The sequence below is a fragment of the Littorina saxatilis genome, linkage group LG6 (assembly GCF_037325665.1).
Source record: "Littorina saxatilis isolate snail1 linkage group LG6, US_GU_Lsax_2.0, whole genome shotgun sequence".
In the NCBI taxonomy this organism is placed as follows: domain Eukaryota; kingdom Metazoa; phylum Mollusca; class Gastropoda; order Littorinimorpha; family Littorinidae; genus Littorina; species Littorina saxatilis.
The window spans coordinates 56,890,617-56,916,694 of record NC_090250.1 but is presented as its reverse complement, the minus strand read 5'-3'; the positions used below and the strand labels follow the sequence as shown (position 1 = coordinate 56,916,694).

General features: G+C 42.4%; 3 protein-coding genes across 5 annotated transcripts; 1 reads left to right on the top strand and 2 right to left on the bottom strand.

Annotated features, from left to right (window-relative positions):
* The first annotated feature begins 439 nt into the window (after positions 1-439).
* Positions 440-16,057, top strand: LOC138969591 (endoplasmic reticulum membrane protein complex subunit 7-like). 2 transcript variants are annotated; one of them, XM_070342443.1, is made up of 4 exons: positions 440-685; positions 9,743-10,001; positions 12,566-12,646; positions 13,525-16,057. In XM_070342443.1, exons 1-4 carry the CDS (start codon positions 471-473, stop codon positions 13,654-13,656), a joined length of 687 nt encoding a protein of 228 aa, XP_070198544.1. In that variant the 5' UTR covers positions 440-470; the 3' UTR covers positions 13,657-16,057. The 2 variants fall into 2 exon arrangements, with proteins under 2 accessions (XP_070198544.1, XP_070198545.1); XM_070342444.1 differs by lacking the exon at positions 440-685 and adding an exon at positions 1,001-1,140.
* LOC138969592 (trafficking protein particle complex subunit 2-like) lies at positions 16,055-22,651 on the bottom strand. 2 transcript variants are annotated; one of them, XM_070342445.1, is made up of 5 exons: positions 22,590-22,651; positions 20,513-20,639; positions 19,747-19,894; positions 16,659-16,744; positions 16,055-16,354 (listed from the first exon to the last, which is right to left on the bottom strand). In XM_070342445.1, exons 2-5 carry the CDS (start codon positions 20,606-20,608, stop codon positions 16,256-16,258), a joined length of 429 nt encoding a protein of 142 aa, XP_070198546.1. In that variant the 5' UTR covers positions 20,609-20,639; positions 22,590-22,651; the 3' UTR covers positions 16,055-16,255. The 2 variants fall into 2 exon arrangements, with proteins under 2 accessions (XP_070198546.1, XP_070198547.1); XM_070342446.1 differs by having other exon boundaries at positions 22,583-22,628.
* Positions 21,697-22,434, bottom strand: LOC138968065 (uncharacterized). Its single transcript, XM_070340630.1, has one exon. The coding sequence runs from the start codon at positions 22,432-22,434 to the stop codon at positions 21,697-21,699; it is 738 nt and encodes a 245-aa protein (XP_070196731.1).
* Positions 22,652-26,078: the final 3,427 nt, after the last annotated feature.

Sequence of the window (26,078 nt, the reverse complement as noted above, 5' to 3'; positions counted from 1 at the left end):
TACAACATTAAAACGTGGGAAGACACTGACTCGCAGTAATTTTTGTCCCTGCTCATACCTCCACTTCATTAATATTCTTTATCCTTTTATTGTATTTTAGACGAGTAATGTACGTGAATATAAGAAGCACCACAATATTTTTTCGTTATGGATGTCAATTGTGACGTAATGACGAACAAAAACGGAATGATTAACATACCAGTTACAAATGGGAGATCCTGTTTGGACATAGAAGCCGGCATTTCAACTCTGTAAAACGACAAGTCTTTAATAGATACGGGATCAAAACAAAAGTCCAGCATTTCGCAAATTATTTCATTGCCCAAATGTAAAGCTAACGTCGAGAACAATATCCATTTTCATGTATGGGATCAACAGGCAGGTGTACTAGTTGTGGTAGGGGTCTCTACCGGTACTGGAATGTGCTCGTGATTCGGATGTTTCCGTTTCAGACTTTCGCAGAAATCAACATGGAGGACGCCGTGTTCCAACAGTTCGCTCTGATTTTAGTTTGTTTTCTGTTATTTTCTTTGCAGTGTAGCTTTGGAGCAGATACTATAGAAACACCTGAGAAAAGCAATTTTAAGATAGATGGTAAAGTTTTCGTCACATCCTCAAAGGATAAAGACTGGGTATCAAACACAAGAGTTTTAGTCGAAGGTGGAAAGTACAGGGGGTTCCTGAGGTAAGTGATGACGAGTCGATGTGTACTGTTATTTTCCTTATTTTTGTTGATGTGGCTATGGTTTGAGAGACTTAAGCAAAATATTTCTTCTTCTCCACCCTCCTCCCTATTCCCCTTTTCTGGTTCTATCTACGTAGGGTCGATCCCAATTTTTTACTGGTTCGCCCGTTTGTCACTGGGCCGACTGGCAGTTTGGGATCTGTGCCACTGCCAGTGTGAGGAATTAACGTCTCCCAGTTACGGATATATCCGTACCCACTCATATGGCTCTATCTGACCTGGTACGGATATATCCGATCAGACTGTTGGCTTCAGTCGCTTCCTGTAACGTCCATCTAACGCCTGCATGCCAGCTTGTTGATACACAGTTCCTGTACAGTAACTACAATTCCGAGTGACCTGCTGCAGCACAGCCAGTCTCGGCTAAAAAAAACAACGTGGTCAACATAAGTGGGGTAGAAAGTGTTAATGTGGATCACGCGGTAGTCCAAATAAATAAAGTCGGTAATCTTGAACTTTAGTGTGTTTAATTCATACCTCAGAATCCAGTAGCATTCTTTACTTATTTTTAATACAAGTCCCTGTACACAAGCCAGAGAACATTTGTCGTAACATTAATTAACGGATTGAGCTCCAAACTTAAGCATAATTAATTCATTTGGTTGTTTGATCTACGAAAATGACCCGATAATGCTTACGTTTTCAATCAAGGGACATCATTCACACGACAGAGTTACTTCCCCTCTCAGATTAAATAGATACTTCCGTCTTTGACGCATGTAAATGAAATGCAATCGTACACTAAGGTACAGTTCATTTCGTGACTTCAAAGGGATCTAAAATGACTTGTTATACTTACAAGTGCAGGTTCTGCAAATTTGGAGGCTTAAATGCCTCTGAATTCCGAGGTATGATTTTAACACACTAGAGTTCAAGATGACCATAAAGTCTACTGTGTCTTTCACTTTCAGGCTCATAACAGAATGACCCAAAACAGTGTTGGTTATACAGCAGACTTCCACTATATCGCGGTCTTTGGGGTCCAACGATTTGAGATCGCGATGTATCCGATTCGCGATACTTTTGTCTCGGTTTTCACATGTGAACAAGAATTTAAATTGGATGAATACTGTCCGAGTTTTTCTTGGTGTTGTATCAGAAAGACAATAACAACTACTCACCTCTGTAGCTCACTCTTACCCTCTGCAATTAACAACCCCAGTTCAAAAACAAGGGCAAAATATTGTACAGCATATTTGCCAGTGTAATGTGAGGGAGGAGGGATTGCCAGAAGGTTAGTACACTCTCTACTCTACTGTCTCTGCTACCCAGGCAAAGTAAGGAGGAGAGAGAAACACCTGGCCTGAGCCCAATTAGATGGACACAAGTCATAAATGGGCATGCTTGACTTTTTTTTTGAAGGTTGGTCCTAGGTTTTTTGGGGGTCCAAGAGATCTTCGCGATATAGCCGAATTCGCGATTTAGTGGAAGTCCCCTGTACGTCAAAAACTAAAAACTATATTTGTCAGGTATCATTCAAAGATAATTATAAAGATAAGTGTTGATATCAGTTTATGTTTCATAGGTTTCAGGGTTCGACACTAGCGGGGGCGGAACGCCCCAGAGTTTTGTGTTCCGCCCCAAACATTGCCGAAGCTTGGGGCCCACTCCGCCCCAGGAATTCCAACAATGACAAACCGAAAATTCTAATGCCAGAGCCAATCACTAAAAATCGCCAGTCTAAGTCGTCCCTGAAATTTGCGTTACGATCAATACCGCAGTCAAGGGAAAAAACATTGAAATCGTCGAAGGACAATGCCGCAAGGGAAATAACTCCCAGATTGCGCTCTTTAGCGTAAGAGATAAGTATCGCCTTCAAATGCCAAACGGAAAATGTGGCGACACATCCCTGGTGTAAAAAGACATGCAAATGAAGAACAGGGTGGAGAGAAACGAAAAAAGGAGACCGATGCAGCCAAAAGCGCGAAGCGCTGTCGTAATTTCAATGTCAAATGGTTGAAAGAATTTCCCTGGCTTCAGTACGATGAAGAAAAACAGACAATGCATTGCCGCACGTGAATACTGAGAGTGGGCCCCAGATTTTTGTTTTCCGCCCCAGCAATTTCCATCTCTGGGGCCAGTGTGGCCAAATAAGTTAGTGTCGACCCCTGGGTTTGACATTTGGTAACACTAACACTACCAAGAAAATGGACAATATTTTTATTTGTAATGACATTATTTTATGATTGTGAAAGAAATGAATAATGTTATTAAATGGATATTGTCTATTTTCTTGTTAGTTGCGCCCCCTAATTGGCGTAGAGGCGCGTCCCCCGGGTGGTGGATGGGGGAGCCTTCTCTACTAACTTCTGAGAGAAGGTCGCATCACTCTCGATGCCGTGAACCTAATTAGGATCTTTTTCTTGTTTCTTCTCTATTTCTGCCTCCCCAAAGTCCTTTTACTTTCCTTTTCTCACCCATAAAATTCTTCACTTATTACCCTTGTTAAGTGGTTCTTGTATAGAATATAGTCAATGTTTGTAAAGATTTTAGTCAAGCAGTATGTAAGAAATGTTTAGTCCTTTGTACTGGAAACTTGCATTCTCCCAGTAAGGTCATATATGGTCATGGCTCAGAAAAGGTGTCGAATTTGTGGGACACTTGAGTCACAAATACAAACTCTTGGATTACTTTCCATTTTGGGGTCCAGCAAAACTGTTTATGTGTTTAGTTGTGTCTGGGCAGTAACAATCTTGATCTTGATAAGTTACGCCAACAGGTCCCAAGCTTGGGAATATACGTTGGCGGAATTTGGGGAGAGCACTTGGTGTTTTAGTCAGCGGTTGGCAGTTTTCCTCTGAATTCGTTGACCGTTGACGACTGGATCGTGTTGTCATCAAGGTTGTTCCAGTCAATAACTGTTCTTGTGAAAAAAGAGTACTTGTACACTGGTGTTTTAGTACACTCCACAGTAAAGCACTGGCTGTTGTTTCTTGTGATATTTCTGACTGTGGCTGATGATGTAAAGTCTTTGTTCACTCGTTGTTTCACTTGTCTTTTTGATTTTTGTTGCTGGATGAATTTCTCAGGGGGTACTGCGGGGACCAGCCCTCTGACCACTTTGAACAGAAATGTGAGTCTCTGTTGTTTCCGGCGTTCCTGGAGTGGGGGAAGCTGTAGTCTGCTGAGCATCTCTGAGACACATCCTGGGTTTCGGTCCCTGTAGTTTTGGGTAATGAATCTGGCTGCTCGTTTCTGTACATTTTCCAGGCTGTCTATATCGCCTTGTTTGTACGGATCCCAGACGAGACAGCTGTACTCCAGGGTTGAGCGGATGAGGGACACATAGGCAGTACGTCTACAGCTTTGTGGGCAGGAACGGAGGTTTCTTCTAAGTAGGCCGAGGGTGGAGTTTGCCTTTTTGACGATTTTGTTGATGTGTGTGGTCCAGCTGAGGTCATCAGTAAAGGTGACGCCTAAGTAGGGATTGCTATTGACTTTCTGGAGAATGTGGTTGTCCAGGTTGTAGAAAAAGCTGGACTTGTTTCTGATGCTAAGGATGTAGCATTTTTTTGCGTTAAAGCGCATGCCCCAGGTGTTTGCCCATTCTTCCAGGGTTTTCAAGTCGGCTTGGAGTATGTGGTGGTCACTGTAGGAGTTGATGGTGCGGTACAGGAGGCAGTCATCTGCAAATAAGCGCACTTGTGACTTCACAGACGCTGGCAAGTCGTTGATGTGGCAGAGGAATAGGACTGGTCCGAGTACGGTACCCTGTGGTACGCCTGAATCTACAGGGACTTCAACTGACTCCTCTCCGTCGACTACCACTCTCATCAGTCTTTTCGTCAGGAAGTTTTGCAGCCAGCTGTGCAGGTTGCCTTTCACACCATAACTCTGTAATTTATACAGCAGGCTTGGGTGTGGCACAGTGTCAAAGGCTTTTGAAAAGTCCAGGATGGCTATGTCGGTCTGTTTACCGTTGTCATAGTTCCTGCAGAGGTCTTGAAGTGTGACGACGAGCTGTGTCTCACATGAATAGCCTGATCGGAAGCCATGGTTGAGGTTGGTGAGGATTTTGTTCTTTTCTAAGTGCTTGAGGAGGTGTTTACAGATGATGTGCTCAAGGAGCTTACAGGGTACGGAGGTGAGGGAGACGGGGCGATAGTTTTCAGCAAGGTGTTTATCGCCTTTCTTGTAGACGGGGGAGACATTTGCATTTGTCCAGTCGGACGGTAGGCAGCCTGAGTCGACAGACAGCTGAAAGATGGCAGTGAGTCCAGGGGCCAGTTCATTGGCGCACTCCTTCAGTATGCGGTTTGGGATCTGGTCTGGTCCTGGTGCTTTTGCTATCTTGATGTTCTGAAGTAGTTTCTTCACTCCTTCTTCCCTGATTTGTAAGTCTTCAATAGGGTTGTGTTGTGGGAGTTCTGGGAGACGAGGCTTTCCTTTCTGTTCTTGGGTGAAGACTGATCGGAATGTATTTTCATCAGTTACTGCGGAATGAATTGCATTTTAAATTTTAACTGGAGTGTGTTACATAACACCGTGTCACACATTGTTTTCTAATATACAGTTAACAGTAAACCTATTACACAATAAAAGTTAACTTCATTAGTTAGTGTCTACCTTGATCTTCATTTGTGAAAAGTGGCATTCCCCGACAGCAATAATCTGCATATCTAGGTACCCTAGGAATGTGTGTATGTTACATGAACACCAATAAACAAAACAACGATCAAACAAGTACTCAAAGAACTGAAAAGATTACTGTTTCAGCAGTCAATCAATTCTTAGTTCCACACACTTCATACGGACAGTCTGCAAAAAAAATCAAATCAGAACAAGATGTGAAAATGTATTCAAACAAAAATCAACTTTCTGTGTCTCACAACACAGACATTCAAAACTGCTAAATTCCTATTTATTTTACACACACAACCTTAGAAATACATGTAATGGGAAGAGAAACAAGTACATAATAGTAAAGAGTTGAAATGCATCAATGATACCGGACCCGTTATTCCCATTATCAGTTATCTGTCAAGTCATTCCTAAAAGTTTCCAATGAGTGTGTTACATTTCACCAAAAAAATCAAACTTTAGGACACTGTCAAGATATTCACATGAAAAATGCATGCAAAAGAATGAAAAATGAAAGAGCAAAACCATAACAACCTAACAATGATGTCTTATGACTTCTACCATGCTCCAATTCACAATACAGAGAAGATTTTCTCACTTTTGACACTGAGTGTGTTACATTTCACCAAAAAAGTCTTACTTCACATTATTTTGTAAGGTATAAAGCATATATCCATCCACTTGGTAATGAAAACAATACACTGTACAAAAAAATTGATAAACCCCCCAAAAAATCTTCAGGTTGAAGGCGGATTTTGAAGTTATCAAGAAAAATGCTGTTTATTCGCCAATGAGTGTGTTACAAAACACTGTCATAACATGAACAAAACGTTGTTCATATTCAGTGCATTCAGTTAATTGTGAAATTAATTATAAGAATGACACCATGGTTGCTACACAACTATTGAAACTATTGTTGACACATTCCGACAGCAATAATCTGCATATCTCGGTACCCTAGGCAAGTGTGTGTGTTACATGAACACCAATAAACAAAACAACGATCAAACAAGTACTCAAAGAACTGAAAATTACCAATCCTTCAAAGTAAATTGTAACAAGAAGGGCAAAGCCCATACGACTCACATGCTTGACCTTGACCTTTACATGACCTTGACCTTCAGGGTCAAGGTCAAATAACTAAACCTAGCAATGACATCATACACTAAGAACTGCTTTACACATTTTTCCTACCAAAATACATGTGACCTTGACTCAAGGTCAAGGTCATCCAAGGTCATGCAACACAAAGCTGTTAATTCAAGACATAGGAAGTACAAGGGTGCTTATTGGCTCTTTCTACCATGAGATATGGTCACTTTTAGTGGTTCACTACCTTATTTTGGTCACATTTCATAAGGGTCAAAGTGACCTTGACCTTGATCATATGTGACCAAATGTGTCTCATGAGGAAAGCATAACATGTGCTTTTAAGTTTGAAACAGTTATCTTCCATAGTTCAGGGTCAATGTCACTTCAAAATATGTATACAATCCAACTTTGAAGGGCTCCTGTGACCTTGACCTTGAGGCAAGGTAAACCAAACTGGTATCAAAAGATGGGGCTTACTTTGCCCTATATATCATATATAGGTGAGGTATTGAATCTCAAAAACTTCAGAGAAAATGGGAAAAATGTGAAAAATAGCTGTTTTTTAGACAACATTTATGGCCCCTGCGACCTTGACCTTGAAGCAAGGTCAAGATGCTATGTATGTTTTTTGGGGCCTTGTCATCATACACCATCTTGCCAAATTTGGTACTGATAGACTGAATAGTGTCCAAGAAATATCCAACGTTAAAGTTTTCCGGACGGACGGACGGACGACTCGGGTGAGTACATACTCACTTTTGCTTCGCATGTGAGTCAAAAAAACACTCTAATTCAAAACAATAAACGCAGACATCCTTTTCTGTTTACTTGATTCATTCCTTACTTTGTTCCAGCAAGATTTAAATAATTTTCAAGATAACTGTACAAACTATTGGAGTGTGTTACCTCTCACGATGTGCGAGTGGTGTGAGTAACACACTCAACACTGTTCCTAAAAAAAACCACTCTAATTCAAAACAATAAACGCAGACATCATTTTCTGTTTACTTGATTCATTCCTTACTTTGTTCCAGCAAGATTTAATTAATTTTCAAGATAACTCTACAAACGATTGGAGTGTGTTACCTCTCACGAAGTGCGAGTGGTGTGAGTAACACACTCAACACTGTTCCTAAAAAAACAACCTCTAATTCAAAACAATAAACGCAGACATCATTTTCTGTTTACTTGATTCATTCCTTACTTTGTTCCAGCAAGATTTAAATAATTTTCAAGATAACTGTACAAACTATTGGAGTGTGTTACCTCTCACGAAGTGCGAGTGGTGTGAGTAACACACTCAACACTGTTCCTAAAAAAAAAACCTCTAATTCAAAACAATAAACGCAGACATCATTTTCTGTTTACTTGATTCATTCCTTACTTTGTTCCAGCAAGATTTAAATAATTTTCAAGATAACTCTACAAACGATTGGAGTGTGTTACCTCTCACGATGTGCGAGTGGTGTGAGTAACACACTCAACACTGTTCCTAAAAAAAACCACTCTAATTCAAAACAATAAACGCAGACATCATTTTCTGTTTACTTGATTCATTCCTTACTTTGTTCCAGCAAGATTTAAATAATTTTCAAGATAACTCTACAAACGATTGGAGTGTGTTACCTCTCACGATGTGCGAGTGGTGTGAGTAACGCACTCAATGTAAAAAAACCATATATTTCTTTTTCCTGTAATTTATTTCATTAAATTGGCATGAAAACAAAGCACAAGGTGAACTGTATGGAAAGACTATAGAAAAGGCCAGAAAAAACACATGCAATGACATGAACGCTGAATAACTTGGGAAATTGGTTGAATCGTCTCAAACATATGTCTTTAAAAATCAAAATAAAGAAAAATCTTTGTCCTAAAAAATGCAAATTTTATCAAAACAAATCACAATAACACTTCTAACTTTCAGATGAAAAAAAAAGGAAGTAAGTTGTTATTTAGTGAAAATAACAGTGTTTCAAACTGCAGGTGAGTACGTTACATACAACGAAAAACCAGTGGTTTTTATCTTGGCCGTTTACGTCCATCTCCTCCATGCCACACTGAGTTCTGAGTTCGAGACAGTCAATGCAACTTTGTAGCAGACGATAGAACAGTTGTTTCCATCGTTGGAAGTCAGGAACATGTCGATAAACAACTTTGATTTACGTTGTTACTTTTCGCGGTAACACGAAAGTACACAACAACGAACTTAAGACTTATTTTCATTGCTTTGTCTTCTGTGTTTGTGCATATTTTTTGTTTTAAGTAGTAGATTGTTCTTTCTTGTCCAAGTTTATCGCTTAGTTCAACGTCTGTCATCATTATTAAAAGCGCGGCAAAAGCTAAAACTGCCTACGTGACTCCAAACACGAAAAGTAACATACTCACCGTTGGATCTAAACTTGATCTCAGCCGACTGTTGGGGTGAGGTACTGGTTATCGTGCAGTATGTAAACAATAACTAACACCTTCTCTTTCCCTCTCCATCAAGTTCTTATCCAAGCAGTGTGTGTAGTACGCACAAATACGACGTTTCGACACCAAGTAAAAAAGTGTCCCAACTTCCGGCCCAAAAATCGACGTAAATTCACTCTACTATTGCGCCTTGCTCGAAAACAAAGTCATCAAACCTTTCGGTTTCTACCAGAATAGTAACTGTATTCATATCTGCACCCCGTGTCAGTACTTTCAAAGGTAGAATAAACCATAACTGAGCGTGTGGGGCGTTTGAATGGGGCAAGGGTGGAGTTCGACGCCATTTCTGAGCCGTGACCATATTGTACTACGTTGCAAGCCCCTGGAGCAATTTTTTGATTAGTGCTTTTGTGAACAAGAAACACTTAACAAGTGGCTCTATCCCATCTCCCCCCTTTCCCTCGTCGCGATATAACCTTCGTGGTTGAAAACGACGTTAAACACCAAATAAAGAAAGAAAGAAAGAAAGAAAGCAGTTTCAGGACAAGGGAGGCAACCTCTGCTTCACGGCGTGTCAGTGTCGACAGAGGAGTGGCACGAACACAGCGTGTACTTTAGTGGTCTCAGTAGAGCAGGCGGCCTGCGTGCTGTTGCTTGTAAACTAGCAAAGGCTATACCCTTTCAGCGTTTGACTCGTACGGTTTTTTTGCCTCTTTGGAAGAAAACAGTTACGTATTTATACCTCTTCAGAGAGCATCTCGTACGTGATTTGGAGGGTCAAAGGGTATTATACCCTTAATTCTACATGATGTGGAACCCTGAGATAATAAAACAGAAACCACTTTAACCAGTAAAAGCCAAAACAATTTTGTATCACTATCAGTTTATCAAATTTTATCCTTTCATTTTCAGGAACGATGGCAGTTTCTCAGTCAATGGTCTTCCGTCGGGTTCGTTTCTCGTGGAGATAGCCAACCCGGCATTCCTGTTTGAGCCACTGCGCGTGGACATCACATCTGCAGGCAAGATGCGAGCACGCAAGGTGAACCTGCTTCAGCCCACAAAGTTACAGACTGTGCAATATCCTCTGGAATTCAGGGAGCGAGCCAAAGCCAGCTATTTTCAACAAAGGGAACAGTGGCGCCTGACAGATTTCTTGTTTAACCCCATGGTATGTGTTTGTGCTTCTGGCCCAATGTGTATAATTGGTTATTACTATTAGTCATAATTCAGTAGACATAGAAAAGCCTCTTGTCAAAAGTTACTCAGATTTGCGATACTGGCATAGATGTTATGTTTACAGACACTACAAAATAATGAACAAACAAAATACAGGAAAATGTTGATAATTTTAATCTTTGTACAAACTCCAACAGGGTATACAGTAGCAGAGCTGCCAACTAATACGATTTCAGCGTAATACGATTTCAGCGTAATACGATTTCAGCGTAATACCATTTCAGCGTAATACGATTTCAGCGTAATACGATTTCAGCGTAGCATGCTACGATTTTGCAGCAATTGCTACGCTAAACCCTAAACTGCTACGCTCAAACAAAAAATTACAAGCATGCAAAATTTCCACTTATCGCTCGGCAATCAGCAGCAGTCATTAAAAACTACGCATGTGATAGAAAGGTCTGATTCAATCAGGGGACGGTTTTGTCATACATCCAATCGAGAACGCCGTTTCTCCTTTTTGCGTTGTAGTCTTGAAGGTGTGGGTTACCGAGGCAGTACGTGTCCCACTTGCCGCCATGCGGACACGGACAATGATAGGGAAACAAAGAAAGAAAGTCCAACGCAAACCATAATTCAGGTGTGCGGTTCAAATTCAAGACAATGCATGCTACCCTCTAAAACTGAAAATGTCAAAATGCAGCTTGGGCTTCACAGGGCTTGGTAGCTATGCAGCATTATGCTACTTGGGCTTCACAGGGCTTGCTAGCTATGCAGCATTATGCTATTTGGGCTTCACAGGGGTTGCTAGCTATGCAGCATTATGCTATTTGGGCTTCACAGGGGTTGCTAGCTATGCAGCATTATGCTACTTGGGCTTCACAGGGGTTGCTAGCTATGCAGCATTATGCTATTTGGGCTTCACAGGGGTTGCTAGCTATGCAGCATTATGCTATTTGGGCTTCACAGGGGTTGCTAGCTATGCAGCATTATGCTATTTGGGCTTCACAGGGCTTGGTAGCTATGCAGCATTATGCTACTTGGGCTTCACAGGGGTTGCTAGCTATGCAGCATTATGCTATTTGGGCTTCACAGGGCTTGGTAGCTATGCAGCATTATGCTATTTGGGCTTCACAGGGGTTGCTAGCTATGCAGCATTATGCTATTTGGGCTTCACAGGGGTTGCTAGCTATGCAGCATTATGCTATTTGGGCTTCACAGGGCTTGGTAGCTATGCAGCATTATGCTACTTGGGCTTCACAGGGGTTGCTAGCTATGCAGCATTATGCTATTTGGGCTTCACAGGGCTTGGTAGCTATGCAGCATTATGCTATTTGGGCTTCACAGGGGTTGCTAGCTATGCAGCATTATGCTATTTGGGCTTCACAGGGCTTGGTAGCTATGCAGCATTATGCTACTTGGGCTTCACAGGGCTTGGTAGCTATGCAGCATTATGCTATTTGGGCTTCACAGGGGTTGGTAGCTATGCAGTAGGTTAACTTCACTGTGATTTCTGGGTCAGAGCCTCACAAATGTGTCTGTATCTTTGAAACTATTGGGAGTTTTTGATTTAGACTTCATGTGATCTTAAAATGCCAAATGACTTTCCAATCAACCGCTTTTGAAAGTATTATCTGTGTAAACAAATAAATCTGATAAAGTAACTTGATTTTAAAATACACAGTCCAGATAATATGGGTGGATCGTGCACGAACCATACAGAATTTAAGAAGCATCCTTTTTTGGACAGCCTGGGTCATACACGACCTATCGACTGCAAAGAGGCAGTAAAATACTAAAAAGTTTATACCTATTCGAATAACATGGGTCGTGTGCAACCCATACTTTTAGTTTACGTTGAATCCTTCTTTAATAAACTTGTACACAACCCACATCATCCGGACTGTGTAGTCCAAAGTGTGTTCAGGTGAAGGTTCAGTCAAATCAGTGTGTGTGGGAGATGAGGTAGAGTGTGGCATTCACAGCTATGGCTATGGCCTAAAGTATGTGGCTTCACAGTGTGGCATTCACAGCTATGGCTATGGCCTGTGGCTTCACAGTGTGGCATTCACAGCTATGGCTATGGCCTGTAGTATGTGGCTTCACAGTGTGGCATTCACAGCTATGGCCTATAGTATGTGGCTTCACAGTGTGGCATTCACAGCTATGGCTATGGCCTATAGTATGTGGCTTCACAGTGTGGCATTCATGGCTATGGCCTATAGTATGTGGCTTCACAGTGTGGCATTCACAGCTATGGCTATGGCCTATAGTATGTGGCTTCACAGGCTAGCAGCCATGTGTTGTGAACGAGAGAAAAACAAATTAAAAGAGTTTGACTTGAAACTGAAAGCTTGGGAATTGTGATGTTGAGTTGCATAAGTGGTTGGTGTGTTGTTGATTGTGATATTCTTCTTCTGTGTTCATGGGCTGAAACTCCCATGTGTATGACCGTTTTTTTACCCCGCCATTTAGGCAGCCATACACCGCTTTCGCAGAAGCTGATTGTGATATAAAACTAAATGTTGAGTTGCACAAGTGGTTGGTGTGTTGCAGGTGTTGACTATGGTGTTGCCGCTGTTGCTGATCATGGTGCTGCCCAAGATGATGAACGCTGCCGATCCTGAGACACGCAAGGTCAGTCCCACTTTGTTTTCTGTTAGTTTTGCATCACTGTACACACTAAACGCTGCAAAACAGCTGCTGTTGAACCTTCTTGAATGAGTTTAATCTGATGAGGCTACATTTTCAAGAACTTTGCATGGCTGGGTCATTATGTAGCAAACTGTTACTATTACAGTATTAGTATTTAATGTTACTATTACAGTATTAGTATTTAATGTTACTATTACAGTATTAGTATTTAATGTTACTATTACAGTATTAGTATTTAATGTTACTATTACAGTATTAGTATTTAATGTTACTATTACAGTATTAGTATTTAATGCCCAATTGTCTCTTGTCTGCTGATCTCCTTTGTGGCCATCATTCAGTTTGGGCGATGGTGGGAGATAAAAATAGATTAAAGTTTTAAAAGAACACTTGTACTGGATTTGATATCAGTGTTTGTGTGTTGGGACTGCTCAGAGAACACCACTGAGTAAAGGACGCGTATTGTTCTCTATGAACCTGACTATGGTATGCCTGTCTTGAGTGGACACCTCTGGGCAAAGGACACCTGTTCCTCTCTATGAACCTGACTAACATATGCCTGCCTTGAGAGGACACCTCTGGGCAAAGGACGCCTGTTGTTCCTCTCTATGAACCTAACTAAAGTATGCCTGTCTTGAGAGGACACCTCTGGGCAAAGGGCGCCTGTTGTTCCTCTCTATGAACCTAAGGTATCCATGGCTTGAGAGGACTCCTGCAATGAAGGGACACTTGTGGCTGGTTCCGAGGCTGTCCTCTTATTAGAGGTACCACAGTAACAGCCTTGTGTAACCCTCTGTGTCTATATCTGATTTATGCATGATCTATGTTACAAGGCAAGTGACTGGTTTTGTTTTGTGCAGGAGATGCAGCAGCAGATGAACGTCCTGAACACGAAACCCAATATGCCCGACATGTCGGAAATGATCACCAACTACCTCTCTGGTGGCAAGAAGGCAGTCAAGTCAAAAGCTTCCTCCAAAAGAAAATCGTAGTCCCTGGATTTCAGCTGTCCCTTCCTCTATTATTTCCTCTGTGCCCTTGTCAATCTTGTAGTCCTGTTTTTCTTGTGCTGTTTCCATTTCCAGTTGTCTTTCCCTGTTCGCGTATTTTACACTTTGGACATGAAATGTGCTTGATTGAAGTGTTGAGTTGAAATGTTGATCATTTTGCATTATAATGCCTGTGTATGAAAGACTTCTCGTTGTATCATATTTCTAACACCCTTTCCAGTGCTATTTCTTTTTTTTATGAAGTATTCAGAGTATGACACAGTTATTGTCAGAACAGTTGTTATCTGAAGTAAGTGTTTTACTTTTAGCCTATGCACATGCACCGTATTTTTTGTTGTTAATACTGTTGTTAACGTAAATCTGTAAGATTCTTCGCTCAAGATATTTGTGAATAAGCATTTATTCTGCCTTGGTCAGATTGCTTGGTTGCCGGGTGATTTGAGTTTTAACATTATTTTCGCCACATATTGCGAACCAGGAACGATCTCAAACAGAAGAAGATGAAAGTATGTTTACTCCTGGTTTAGTGTGTATTTTAAAGCATTATGGGTTCACACACCACAAAAATAACTAGCACACAGATAGAACCTAAGTGTCAGAATACCTCTCTCTGTCCAAACTTGTGAGCCTTGTATTTTGTGATCAGTTTGATTCTCATAATTTAGGACAGATGTTTAGATGAACGTTCTTCAAACTTTCAAGCTGATTATAAGTGAAAAGAAAGATATGAAACTTGGTTACATTTTAAAACCAATATTATGAGTGAGAATAATGTTCAACATTTGCAACATACAGTACTTTACCTGTAAAATGACACTTTGCATTTCTTCAAAATTTAAAGTTTTGTTCATAACCTGAAAACACATGTATCTGTCGAACCAGGCTTAAAATGTGATGCTTGTGTAATCTGAAGCGGCTTTCCAAAATCACTTCTCTTTTTAATACACATACACTGTACTTGTTTAACATTGAAGGTGTGCCTGTACTTTTGACATGATTTATGTTTGGGGCATTGGCATAGGTAGGCCAGTCTGAGTCAGGGGAAAATGGAGAGAGAAATGGTGAGTGCAGATGTTGAGTTAGTGATGGAGTGTGTGTGCTGTGGTGGAAGTGTTGATTCAAGTTGTAGATAAGCCTGTGATCTTTTAGTATTGAAAGGTTGTCTGTGTACAGACTGAAGTCTAATAATATATTGCCATGACTACAGACTTAAGTTCAGGAGGATGACTTTGTAAAGAAATTTAGTCAAGCAGTATGTAAGAAATGTTAAGTCCTTTGTACTGGAAACTTGCATTCTCCCAGTAAGGTAATATATTGTACTACGTTGCAAGCCCCTGGAGCAAATTTTTGATTAGTGCTTTTGTGAACAAGAAGCAATTGACAAGTGGCTCTATCCCATCTTCGCTGCCCTACACGCCACCAGACGTGAAAGGCAGTAAGTAAGTAAGTCTATCCCATCTTCCCCCTTTCCCCGTCGCGATATAACCCTTCGTGATTGAAAACGACGTTAAACACGAAATAAAGAAAGAAAGTTTGTAAAGAATCATTTTATGGTGAACAGGGATGTACTTTGGATGAAAGATGATAAAATGAAATGTATCTGCCAAGTGCAAGAGGAAGTTAGGGCAGTAGAATGATGCTGTACGATGAACAGAGACATGCTTTCACTGAAAGGGACACACACTTCAACCCTTCTGAGCTGTACTTCCTGCTCACTGAACATTGGCTTGGTCAACACCTTATTCTTTCTTTTTTGTACCATCAAGGTCATCAGGAAAATGTCAGACTTGTTGTTTTATTAGATTTACACATATTTCTATATTGCCTACAATTTTTCTTGATAAGTCAACTCCTTTAATTGACTGGAAAGCCTAGCTTAGTGCTAGTGGGAATTACTTGCCGTGTATTTGGTTGATATTGTGTATGATTTATTGTGTTTAATTTGCAAGGATATTTCTTGTAAGAAGTCTCAGTTAATCGGCCACAAATCCCTTTGTAACTTGAATTCATGAAAGCGATACATTTACAAGAAAACAAAAGTACCATCAGTCAAACTGCAAAAATGCTGTTAGGATACTGGTATTATGTATGAAGTGTGTGGATGAAATTGTGCTGGCAACTACTGATGAAAAGATGCATGATGTGTGCACGCTGTGTGTAAGCCAGATAGAGAGCACATTCATTTGCCAGGCGTTAGCAAAGTCCTCTTCACCAAAGTTGAGGAGTGTTTTCTTTTCCACTTTTGGGAAAAGAGTACATGGTCTGTTTCGATTGCAGATTGTCTTTAAAAAGCTGGCCGCATCAGCTGTATCCTACTCAATGTTGTTCTCCTTTTGATTGTGTAAATGCAATGAAATGCAATAAAAACAACTCCAAGAAGTTATTTTGTACTTTCTTCACCTTTATTCAATATCCCTGTTTGCAAAGTATGTTATTCTTGGTATCACATTGTATTCTTCCATGAATAGCAAATCACAACACCATTTATTCTTAGTCCTCATGCTTGAACATTCAATCATCTCTCTCTCTTACACCCACCCTCTCTCTCTCTTGCACACACACACACACACCAGCAATCATTTTATCCAGTCAGGTATTTTCTCCCGAAGAACTGGACTTTCTTCTCAAAGGCTGCAGACTTGATTTGCGTGTTGATTTCGTAAAACGGATTCATGGCAAACTGCAAATATAACAAGGAAACAAAGTAATCAGCTTTCAATTGTTTGAACAGAATGCAAAAGACAGACAGTGAGTATAATAAAAGGAAGGAGATAATTATACTGGCATTCTATTTACAGTTCATCTCCATAGTTGCAGTTACTGGCACGTTTACTTCAAAACATTTTCATTTCAGCAAAGTTGCTCAAGCATACAACTTTTTTGTGTTTTTTTTAAATTAAACCTTGGTGTAGATAAGAAGTGCAACATGTGAAGTTAAACGCTGGCTGACACAAAATTCGGATATTTAAACCCCATAGTCTTACCTTGATGTATGTTTCATACACTTCAGTAAAGAAGTTTTTGATTCCATCTTCATTCTTAATGTCGTGCAGCATCAGAAATCTCATGCCTGTTATGGAGTTAAGGATGAAATGACAGCTCGGAAAATAGTTTGTACCAACCTATTTTTGACCAAGTTTTATATCAGAATTACTCAGAATTATGCATGACACCTGAGCTGAAAGTTACATAGCATGCCAAGAAAACGACAGTTGAAGCTGCGGTCAAATACCCTTTTTTTTTAAAGTCTAAATGAAAAATATATTGGCAAAAAACAACAACTGATGACTGTATATGACAGGGATCGCGTTTACGCACGATTTTTGCGTATTTGACGCATTTTAAAAGTCGCTGACGCGTTTTTTTCGCCGCGCCGCGTAAGCCATTTGCAAAAATATTGTAACTTTTTCTTGTCTTCACGCAGCGCTTTTGCTCTGACTTAATAATCACCCGATCATGAAACTGACTATAGGGCTCGAGAAGTGACGACACACATGAAATCTGCGTGTCAAAACTAAAGTCCGTTTCTTTTTGCATCGAAGTATCGCAAACGAACGTAACGAGGGTATTACCAGATAATGTCTTGTCGGATAATGAAACAGACAGCTGCTCTCCCATCTCGCGCTTCCAAAAGGCGGAAAGTGTGTCTAGTCGTATTAGAGCGGGAAACAAACTCGCAAGGCCCGAAGGTTGGAGACAGCAGGGGTGTTATTCGACAGGCGTGCGCGGAGTTCGACAGGAAAACTCGCCGTATTTAGGTAAGGAGTGTCTTTAAGTCTTTCGTGCGTGTTTTGTTTGTGTCTGTACGTGTTTTCGTAGTACGCAAAAATATTGGTCCGTGACGCGTTTTTTTTGTTTCGTTGCGTATGACTTAAGCTAGGATTCGATTCTTACGGCTGCGGTGCGGCTCCGGCGACGGCATCCGGCTCTGGCGAGAAAAACGCATCGTCGTGAACCGTATATAACGGCGACGTCGTCCGGATATGTTCTCTTCCCGCCAATGCCGCCAACAGGGGCGGATCAGTTGCTTTGTAAGGGGGGGTGCACTTTGAATCGAAAGTGAATGTGATGGGCGCGAAGCGCCCGAATTTGCTAGGGGGGTCCGGGGGCATGCTCCCCCGGAAAAAAATTTGGCCCAAAGAAGCAAAATGGTGCCATCTGGTGCCATTTGAACTTAGAAATGGTCATAGAATCAGCTTTCCAAATTTTTTAAAAAACTTTTTTGCTGGAGGGGGTGCTCGTCCGCCCCAGGCCAATGCCGCCATGGCTCCACATTGGTCTCGTCTCATACAAAATACCAGACGGCGTCCGGCGACGGCAGTCCAGAAAGCTACATGGAGCTTTCTTGAAAAAACGCACGCACGCCGGGCCGTCGCCGTACCGCACCCGTGTGAATGGGGTCATCCCTTCTTTCATCAATGTTTTTCAAATTGCCGTCGCCGCTGCCGTCGCCGGAGCCGCACCGCAGCCGTAAGAATGGAATCCTAGCTTTACGCGTTATTTAAAAAGCTAGCGCGATCCCTGATATGATCATGTCTATCATGCCACAGATGCTAGAGTCATACATGACAGAGATTTGCCTCATACTTTACACAGAGATAAACCCCTTACTTAATATATGTACATATTTCCCTACCAAGATCTCTCAGGTTTCACACTTATTTCACACTTTTTCTGTCATTCTTTTTAACATAGAGGGGGAATCGAAACGAGGGTCGTGGTGTCTGTGTGTGTGTGTAGAGCGATTCAGAGTAAACTACTGGACCGATCTTTAAGGAATTTTACATGAGAGTTCCTGGGCATGATATCCCCAGACGTTTTCTTCATTTTTTCGATAAATGTCTTTGATGACGTCATGTATATCCAGCTTTTTGTAAAAGTTGAGGCGGCACTGTCACACCCTCATTTTTTAATCAAATTGATTGAAATTTTGGCCAAGCAATCTTCGACGAAGGCTGGACTTTGGTATTGCATTTCAGCTTAGAGGCTTAAAAATTAATTAATAATTTTGGTCATTAAAAATCTGAAAATTGTAATTAAAATAATTTTTTATAAAACGATCCAAAAACAATTTCATCTTATTTGTCATTATTTGTTGATGCCAAAAACATATAAATATGTTATATTCGGATTCAAAACAAGCTTTGAAAATTAAAAATATAAAAATTATGATTAAAATTAAATTTCCGAAATCGATATAAAAACAATTTCATCTTATTCCTTGTCGGTTCCTGATTCCAAAAACATATAGATATGATATATTCGGATTAAAGACACGCTCAGAACAAGCGGTGGACAGATGATGCTACGAGTATACGGTCTTGTGGAAAAAATGCAGTGCGTTCAGTTTCATTCTGTGAGTTCGACTGAGCTTGACTAAATGTTGTATTTTCGCCTTACGTGACTTGTTTTATTTTTCTATTCTCCATATGCTTTTCATAAACAGTTCTCACGCCTTGCATGCCTTGTGTCACAACTCCCATTCTTCAACAACACAAAAAGATTCCATTCTTAACTTCAGTTCTCATACTGTGTGATATAAAAATGTACGCTGAATTCAGAACAACATGAAGCTATCTTTTTCTTCTTCTTCTTCTACGTTCATGGGCTTAGACTCCCACAATCACTTTTAGCACGAGTGGATTTTTACATGTATGACCGTTTTTACCCCGCCATTCAGGCAGCATACGCCGATTTCGGGGGAGGCATGCTGGGTATTTTCGTGTTTCTATAACCCACCAAACTCTGACATGGATTACAGGATCTTTTCCGTGCACACTTGGTCTTGTGTTTGCGTGTACACACAAAGGGGGTTAAGTCATGAGCAGGTCTGCCCATAAGTTGACCTGGGAGATCGGAAAAATCTCCACTCTTCACCCACCAGGCGGCAGCGAACGGGATTCGAACTCACGACCTCCCGATTAGGAGGCCGACGTCTTACCACCACACTACTGCGCCCGTCGATGAAGCTATCATGTCTTGAGAGAAATGGCATCTACAACATATGTGTACCACAATCCCCTGCTTTTATTATTGGGGAGTGTATACATGTCTCTACTCTTCAAAGGATACGCCCAGCTGTGACAAAGGCGGAGACAAACCACTCGTTGAACTTGTCAACGACCTTGAGGAACATGTTACTGGTTGACCACATCTGTTCGTCCACAAGGTCAAGGGCAGCGTGGGCAATGAACTGGTTCAGGTGCCTGTGGTCATCTCTCTGCACAGAAAACAGGACAGTTTTTTTTAACCCATTCCTTCTCCTGCTGAACTGTTCCAACTTTTGCAGCAATTTGACTTAGCCTGCTGACGTGAGCCGTACATATAAAACAGCAGAAATATATTTTTTACATTTTGAATTTGCCAAGGATACTTACTACTTTAAAATATCTATTGGCTGCAAAAAGAAGATTTATGGAAAAGTTCATAGATTTTGATGAATACATCACAAATTTAGCATTATATAATACAGAATTAAAACATTAATAAGACAATGATGGGACATCTGGTAAAAATGGCTCACCAGCTTTGTTGGCAGATAAAATTTCATCTTAAACACAGGGGTTTCATGACACCCCACAACCACCTGCAGTACTACTACTATACTACCTAATTACCTTTGGGTCAGCAGCTTTGAAAGACTTTGTTGGGCGGATAAAACTCCATCTCAAACACTGGGTTATGATGCCCCAACATTACAGTACGTATTACATGTACCAGTGCTACCACTATATTACTTACCTTTGGGTCAGCAGCTTTGTTGGGCGGATAAAACTCCATCTCAAACACAGGGTTGTCATGACATCCACCATCACAGTACTACTAATCTACTACTTACCTTTGGGTCAGCAGCTTTGTTGGGCGGATAAAACTCCATCTCAAACACAGGGTTGTCATGATGCCCTACCATCACAAAGTAAAAGTTGCCCGACATCTTTAACGTCACTCCCCTGCCTTTTCAGGATCTGAAATTTTTTGGAGAACAGTGATTATTTATATGCACTGACTTTTGCAGTCATTGATAGAACTGCTATACAAATATTGAACAAAATTACACTGTCCAGAACTATTTTATAAACGCACTGGCTATACTCACTCGGAGTGTATACAGGGGTCAGAATGTTGTATACACTCTAGCTTTAACATCCGGTCGCAAAGTGAATTTGCCATTCGACACCACTTTGCGATAGGAACACAGAGCAGTTGATTATAAGAGTACAAACAAACAAATCTGATGCTGCACGGCCTTTGCTGTAACGTAGATTAAATTTTCGACACTGAACCGAATCAACACTCGGAGCGTCATTCGACGCCATTTTGCGAAGGTACGCTTCACTTTTGATTCGTGGTATCAAAGTACGCTGGAAACAAACACAGACAAAAACAAACACACACATGAAACTGATGCTTCACGGCAGTTTATTGTCGGAGTTTGGAAAATACTTGGAGTGTGTAATGACCTAGAAACGGTTGTACACTATGTACATTATTTGCCAACCCTCGACACTCCGAAAAAGAGATAGCGGAAGTCCATATTTCAGACTGATTTTTCATTGGCTACTTCCTAACGACTTGTTAGGGGGCATATCATTGGCTACAGATTTGTAACAGAGCTTTTCATTGCCGGAGTGTATACAGACTCATCGATCCTGTATACACTCGGAGTGCGTATAGCTTTTGCCTTTTATTAATTAACATAATGCCACTACCTTGTCATACTAAAATGGGATATAGCCTAATCATATATGCTCAGACAGAAACAAAATTTAACTCTTAAGTGCTATTTCTAAGCATTTTAACAGAGTTCTGGTTCGCTGCATTAAAAAAATAAGCTCTTGAAGACTTTCCTTCAATGACCACAGAAGAGTTTTGTTGTTCCCAGACCCAGTACAAAAACAGTTTCCTTTGCTGCACTCGATTGTCACTCGCTGTGTGACTTCTGTATCTGTATCTGTAGGTTACGTCGCTAGCATCCAGATTGCTGGCTTTGGCGCGACGGGTGGGTGTGCGCAGCGACGTCGCTTATCGGCGGCTGGTAGTCAGCGCCGCCTTGAATGCCTCAATAGAGGCTGAGTGGACAACTGTGTTGTCCAGGTGATTCCACTCTATTGTGGATCGTGGGAAGAACGACTGCTTGTATTGTTCAGTGTTGCAGCGTGGTACAGCAAAACACCTGTTGTTATTTTTTATGTAATTGTCTATGGGGTTGCTACCAACGTAGTCTGCTGTTTGTCTTCTGGGTCGAATCATGCGGCCAGCACGTTGAGGGGTCAGGAATTTGTCTGGAGGCATTGCCGGCACCAGCCCCTCAACCACCTTGTAGTAGAAAGTCAGGCGGAGGTTTACTCGACGTTCCTGGAGGGTTGGGAGGTTGTGGCGTGTCAGGAGGCCCGTAACAAAGCCAGGATGTCTTGATCGGTAGTCGTTGGCGATGAAACGTGCTGCTGTGCGCTGTATGCGTTCCATCCTATCGATGTCCTGCGCTTGGTACGGGTCCCAGACTACTGCTCCGTACTCAAGGAGGGGTCGGACGAGGGCCAGGTAGGCATTTCGTCTGCAGGCTGCCGGGCAGTGGCGGAGGTTTCTGCGTAGGAAGCCAAGAGTGCAGTTTGCTTTCTTGGTGATGCTGCTGATGTGGTTTCTCCACTTGAGGTTGTCCGAGAATAGGATGCCTAAGTATGGGTTGGAGGGGACAGTTTTGAGGATGGTGTTGTTGAGGGAGTACATGAAGGTGGAGGGTGGTTTGTGGAAGATGCTCATGACATAGCACTTGGTGGCAAACGGAGCATAGGTTTTATCTCTTTTCCTTCAACTTTGTGAACTAATATCCCTTTCAATTTGTTAAACAAACACGTCGAATCAAGAACAAGCAAGGCAAGTACATAACATCAAAAAACACAAAACAAACCTCCCACCTCATACAGCGAAAGCAGACAACCGGAAGCAGAAATATCACCGCGCAGAGAAGGTCAATAATAACCCAGAGGGTTTTCCTTTTTTTTAATACTATGATAACTTGATCAGCTTTGATAATTGACTTTAACACTTATATAGGTCACATTTTTAAGTTTTGTTGGATACTTTATAATATTTGTAATTTTTGTGTAGCTGCGATACTGCGTTATGGCTGCGCTCATGAGTTGGAAATCTACACTGCTGACTACTCGGTGACGTTGCCATTGATGCGCTGTGTTGAGGTGATCAAAAGGTGCTCAATTTTATGTACTTGTTCATTCTGGGTGTTTTTAAGCATAGGTTAGATGGGCAGGTCGTTAAATACACTGGAGTCAGTGGAGGAGACTGTGCAGTACAACAGGGATTATTCTTAGTTTCTATTTACGCCTTCTATTTATTATTCTGATTTTGTCATAAGTTGAAAAGCCACAAATCAACAAGTAAAATAGCAACAACAGCAACGCACAAACGCACACACACACACACACACACACAACCTAAAGCTGCTTTTGAGAGACCACAGCCAACCCAAAGCAGGAAACTGCTATCTTCTTCTTCTTCTTCTTCTTAGTGATAGGTAGCCAACATCAGCATGGTGATGAATCTGCTACACTTGGGTGATGGTGGTTCCGGTCTATTGCTTGGTCAGGGGTGAAGTTCAGGGGGGGGGGGGGAGGTTGGGGGTAGGGTGGGGGGGGGGATGATGGGTCAGTGGAGAGTTGCCAGCCTGGCCTGAAAGGATGCCAGGGATGGCGCTGTGGCAGTTTCTACAGGCAGGCGGTTCCACTCTGGAATGGTGCGCGGGAAGAATGTTTTCTGCCTGTAGGCTGTCCTGGAGTGGGGGATTTCGTAGGACAGAGCGTGGGTCTGCCTGGTCGTGCACTTGGGTGGGCTTGGCTTTGGTGCGTGGTTGCTCTTCACTGCGACAAGGTCGTGGTGGACTTTGTAGAAAGTTGTTAGTCTCGCTCGCCTCCGTCTGCTCTCAAGCGTAGGCCACTCAAGGTCTTCGAGCATGTTGTTGACGCTGGAGGTCTGGCGGAAGCGATGCGACACCCATCTGGCTGCTCTTCTTTGGACCTTTTCGAGAGAGGCACTGTCTTCAGCGGTGTGTGGGTCCCATACTGGGCTGGCATACTCTAGGATGGGTCGTACTACTACTAGTGCCTTGTATGCAGCCGCCTTGAACTTCTTGTTGCTGAGCTTGATGTTGCGTCTAGCAAAGCCAAGTGCTCTGTTCGCCTTGGTGGTGATGTTGGCGATGTGGGTGTTCCACTTCAGGTCTTTGGTCAGGGTGACGCCGAGGTACTTGGCCTGGGTCTCCTCCTGGAGTTTCTGGCCGTGGAGCTGGTACTCGTATGGTAGGGTGGTACGGCGTCGGGTCATGTGTACGGTGTTGCATTTGGCAGGATGGAATGCCATCTTCCACTTCTGTTCCCAGGACGCCAGTCTGTCGAGGTCTGTTTGGAGGTTTTCTTGGTCCGCTGCTGTCTTGACGTCAGCGTGGCACGCTGTGTCGTCGGCAAAAAGTCGCGCAGTCGAGGTCAGGTCTGACGGGAGATCGTTTATGTACAGCAGAAATAGCGTTGGTCCGAGCACGGACCCTTGAGGAACGCCACTTTCCACTGGAGCTAGCTCTGAGATGGCCCCGTTGACGACGACGGACTGCTTCCTGTTGGTGAGGAAATCCTCGACCCAGGCGTTGACTTTCCCACCTATGCCGTACTGACGGAGTTTATGCACGAGTAGACTGTGGCTGACCTTGTCAAACGCGCGGGAGAAATCCAGCACTAGAAGGTCCACCTGGTGCCCTTGCTCAAGCGCGAACGAGGCCTCGTCGACAAGCCCTAGCAGCTGGGTCTCGCATGATCTTCCCCGTCGGAAGCCGTGTTGTTCAGGACAGAGTATTTGGTGTTGTTCGCAGTAGGTGAGGATGGCGCTCACAATGATGTGCTCTAGGAGCTTGCAGGGGATAGATGTGAGGGAGATTGGTCGGTAGTTCTCCGGCCTGTAACGCTCCCCTTTCTTGAACACTGGCGTTACATGGGCTAGCTTCCAGTCTGCTGGTACCACTCCCGATTTGAGAGAGGCCTGGAACAATAGTGTTAGCGCCGGTGCAAGCTCCGTCGCTACCTCTTTCAGGACGCGGGGGCTGAGTTGGTCTGGCCCACTAGCTTTGTTGGGGTTCAGGTTACGTAGGAGTTTTTCAACGCCTGGGACCGTGATGGTGATGTCTTCGAGGGGTGGTTGTTGTGGGCTGAGAGGGGGCATGGGGCAGCGGAGCTCAAAGTCTTCTACGTTGAGTTCTTCTTTGGTGCTGAAGGCAGATTCGAACTGGCGGTTTAGCAGCTCTGCTTTCTCTTTGTCATCTGTGATCAATTTCCCAGACTCCTTGAGCGCAGAGATGCCAGAGTATTCGTTTTGCTTGGACTTGATGAATGTCCAAAATTTCTTGTTGGGATGTGGTTTGTCATCACAGTCCTCGGTGATGAGTCCTTCCACGTAGCGCCAGTATTCTTTCCTCAGCTGGCGCTGTATCTGGCTCTTTAGGGTCTTGAATACTGGTTTGAGATCAGCTCTTCCTGTCTTTTTCATTAGTTTGTGGATCCGATCACGTATCTTGATCTGTTTTAGGGTCTCGTGGCTGATCCAGGGGGGGGTTTTCTTGGGGCCCAGTGTCTTCAGGGAGATGAACTGGTCGATCTGTTCATTCAGCCCTGTTTTGAGGTCTGACCAGATGGTTTCAGGGTCGTCCAGGTGTCCCGAGTGGGCGTCGAGGATGGAGGTGGTGAGTTTTTGGGTGGCAGTGCGAAGGCTGTCCCAGTCAGCCTTGCCGTAGCAGCGAACTTGGCGCGCTTTCTGTCGGACCCGTGAGGGGTTTATCTGCAGTTCGGCATATACAATGTCATGATCTGAGATCCCAGGGACAATTTCGATGCGTGGGAAGAGGCTGGGATGATTAGTCAATACTAGGTCAAGACTATCATGCAGACTAGGGAACCCATACGTTTTAACCGTATTTTTTACGCTTGATTGTCTAGCATAGGACCAGTACTGTCAGTGGAAAAAAAATATGATCAGAAAAATTTAGACTACTTTTGTCTTTTCTTCACAAGCGCAGCCCGAAGCTGATCCTGTCTTTTGACACATGATTACAGTTTTTGTCAGTGAACATTAAAAAAAGCATTTGTTTTGGTAAACCTAATTAACAGTGTGACGGCCGCGTGCAAAGCATTTTGAATCATGGATGTTCAAATGCTGTGTGGAGTACATTCATTTTTCTGAAAATAAACCAAGTTTGTTGGAGAATACTCCAAGTGCAAAACGGGGGTTCCCAGGTCTAAGTTATAATCAAAGTGGTAACTATAGATAACAGCAACCACCAGTCTCAAAATCGAGTATGATTCTAATGACAGGATAATTTTTCTTCTTTTTCTGCAGGTCAAAGGTAC

What these genes read in the sequence shown, in the direction of transcription:
- LOC138969592 (XM_070342445.1), bottom strand. Translation starts at nt 20,608, where the DNA reads ATGTCGGGCAACTTTTACTTTGTGATGGTAGGGCATCATGACAACCCT. An exon ending in CGCCTTTGTCACAGCTGGGC is followed by an intron (nt 16,745 to 19,746) that starts GTATCCTTTGAA and finishes ACTCCATAACAG; the next exon opens with GCATGAGATTTCTGATGCTG. An exon ending in TGTATGAAACATACATCAAG is followed by an intron (nt 16,355 to 16,658) that starts GTAAGACTATGG and finishes TTATATTTGCAG; the next exon opens with TTTGCCATGAATCCGTTTTA.
- LOC138969591 (XM_070342443.1), top strand. Translation starts at nt 471, where the DNA reads ATGGAGGACGCCGTGTTCCAACAGTTCGCTCTGATTTTAGTTTGTTTT. An exon ending in ATTTCTTGTTTAACCCCATG is followed by an intron (nt 10,002 to 12,565) that starts GTATGTGTTTGT and finishes GGTGTGTTGCAG; the next exon opens with GTGTTGACTATGGTGTTGCC. An exon ending in CCGATCCTGAGACACGCAAG is followed by an intron (nt 12,647 to 13,524) that starts GTCAGTCCCACT and finishes TGTTTTGTGCAG; the next exon opens with GAGATGCAGCAGCAGATGAA.
- LOC138968065 (XM_070340630.1), bottom strand. Translation starts at nt 22,434, where the DNA reads ATGAGCATCTTCCACAAACCACCCTCCACCTTCATGTACTCCCTCAAC.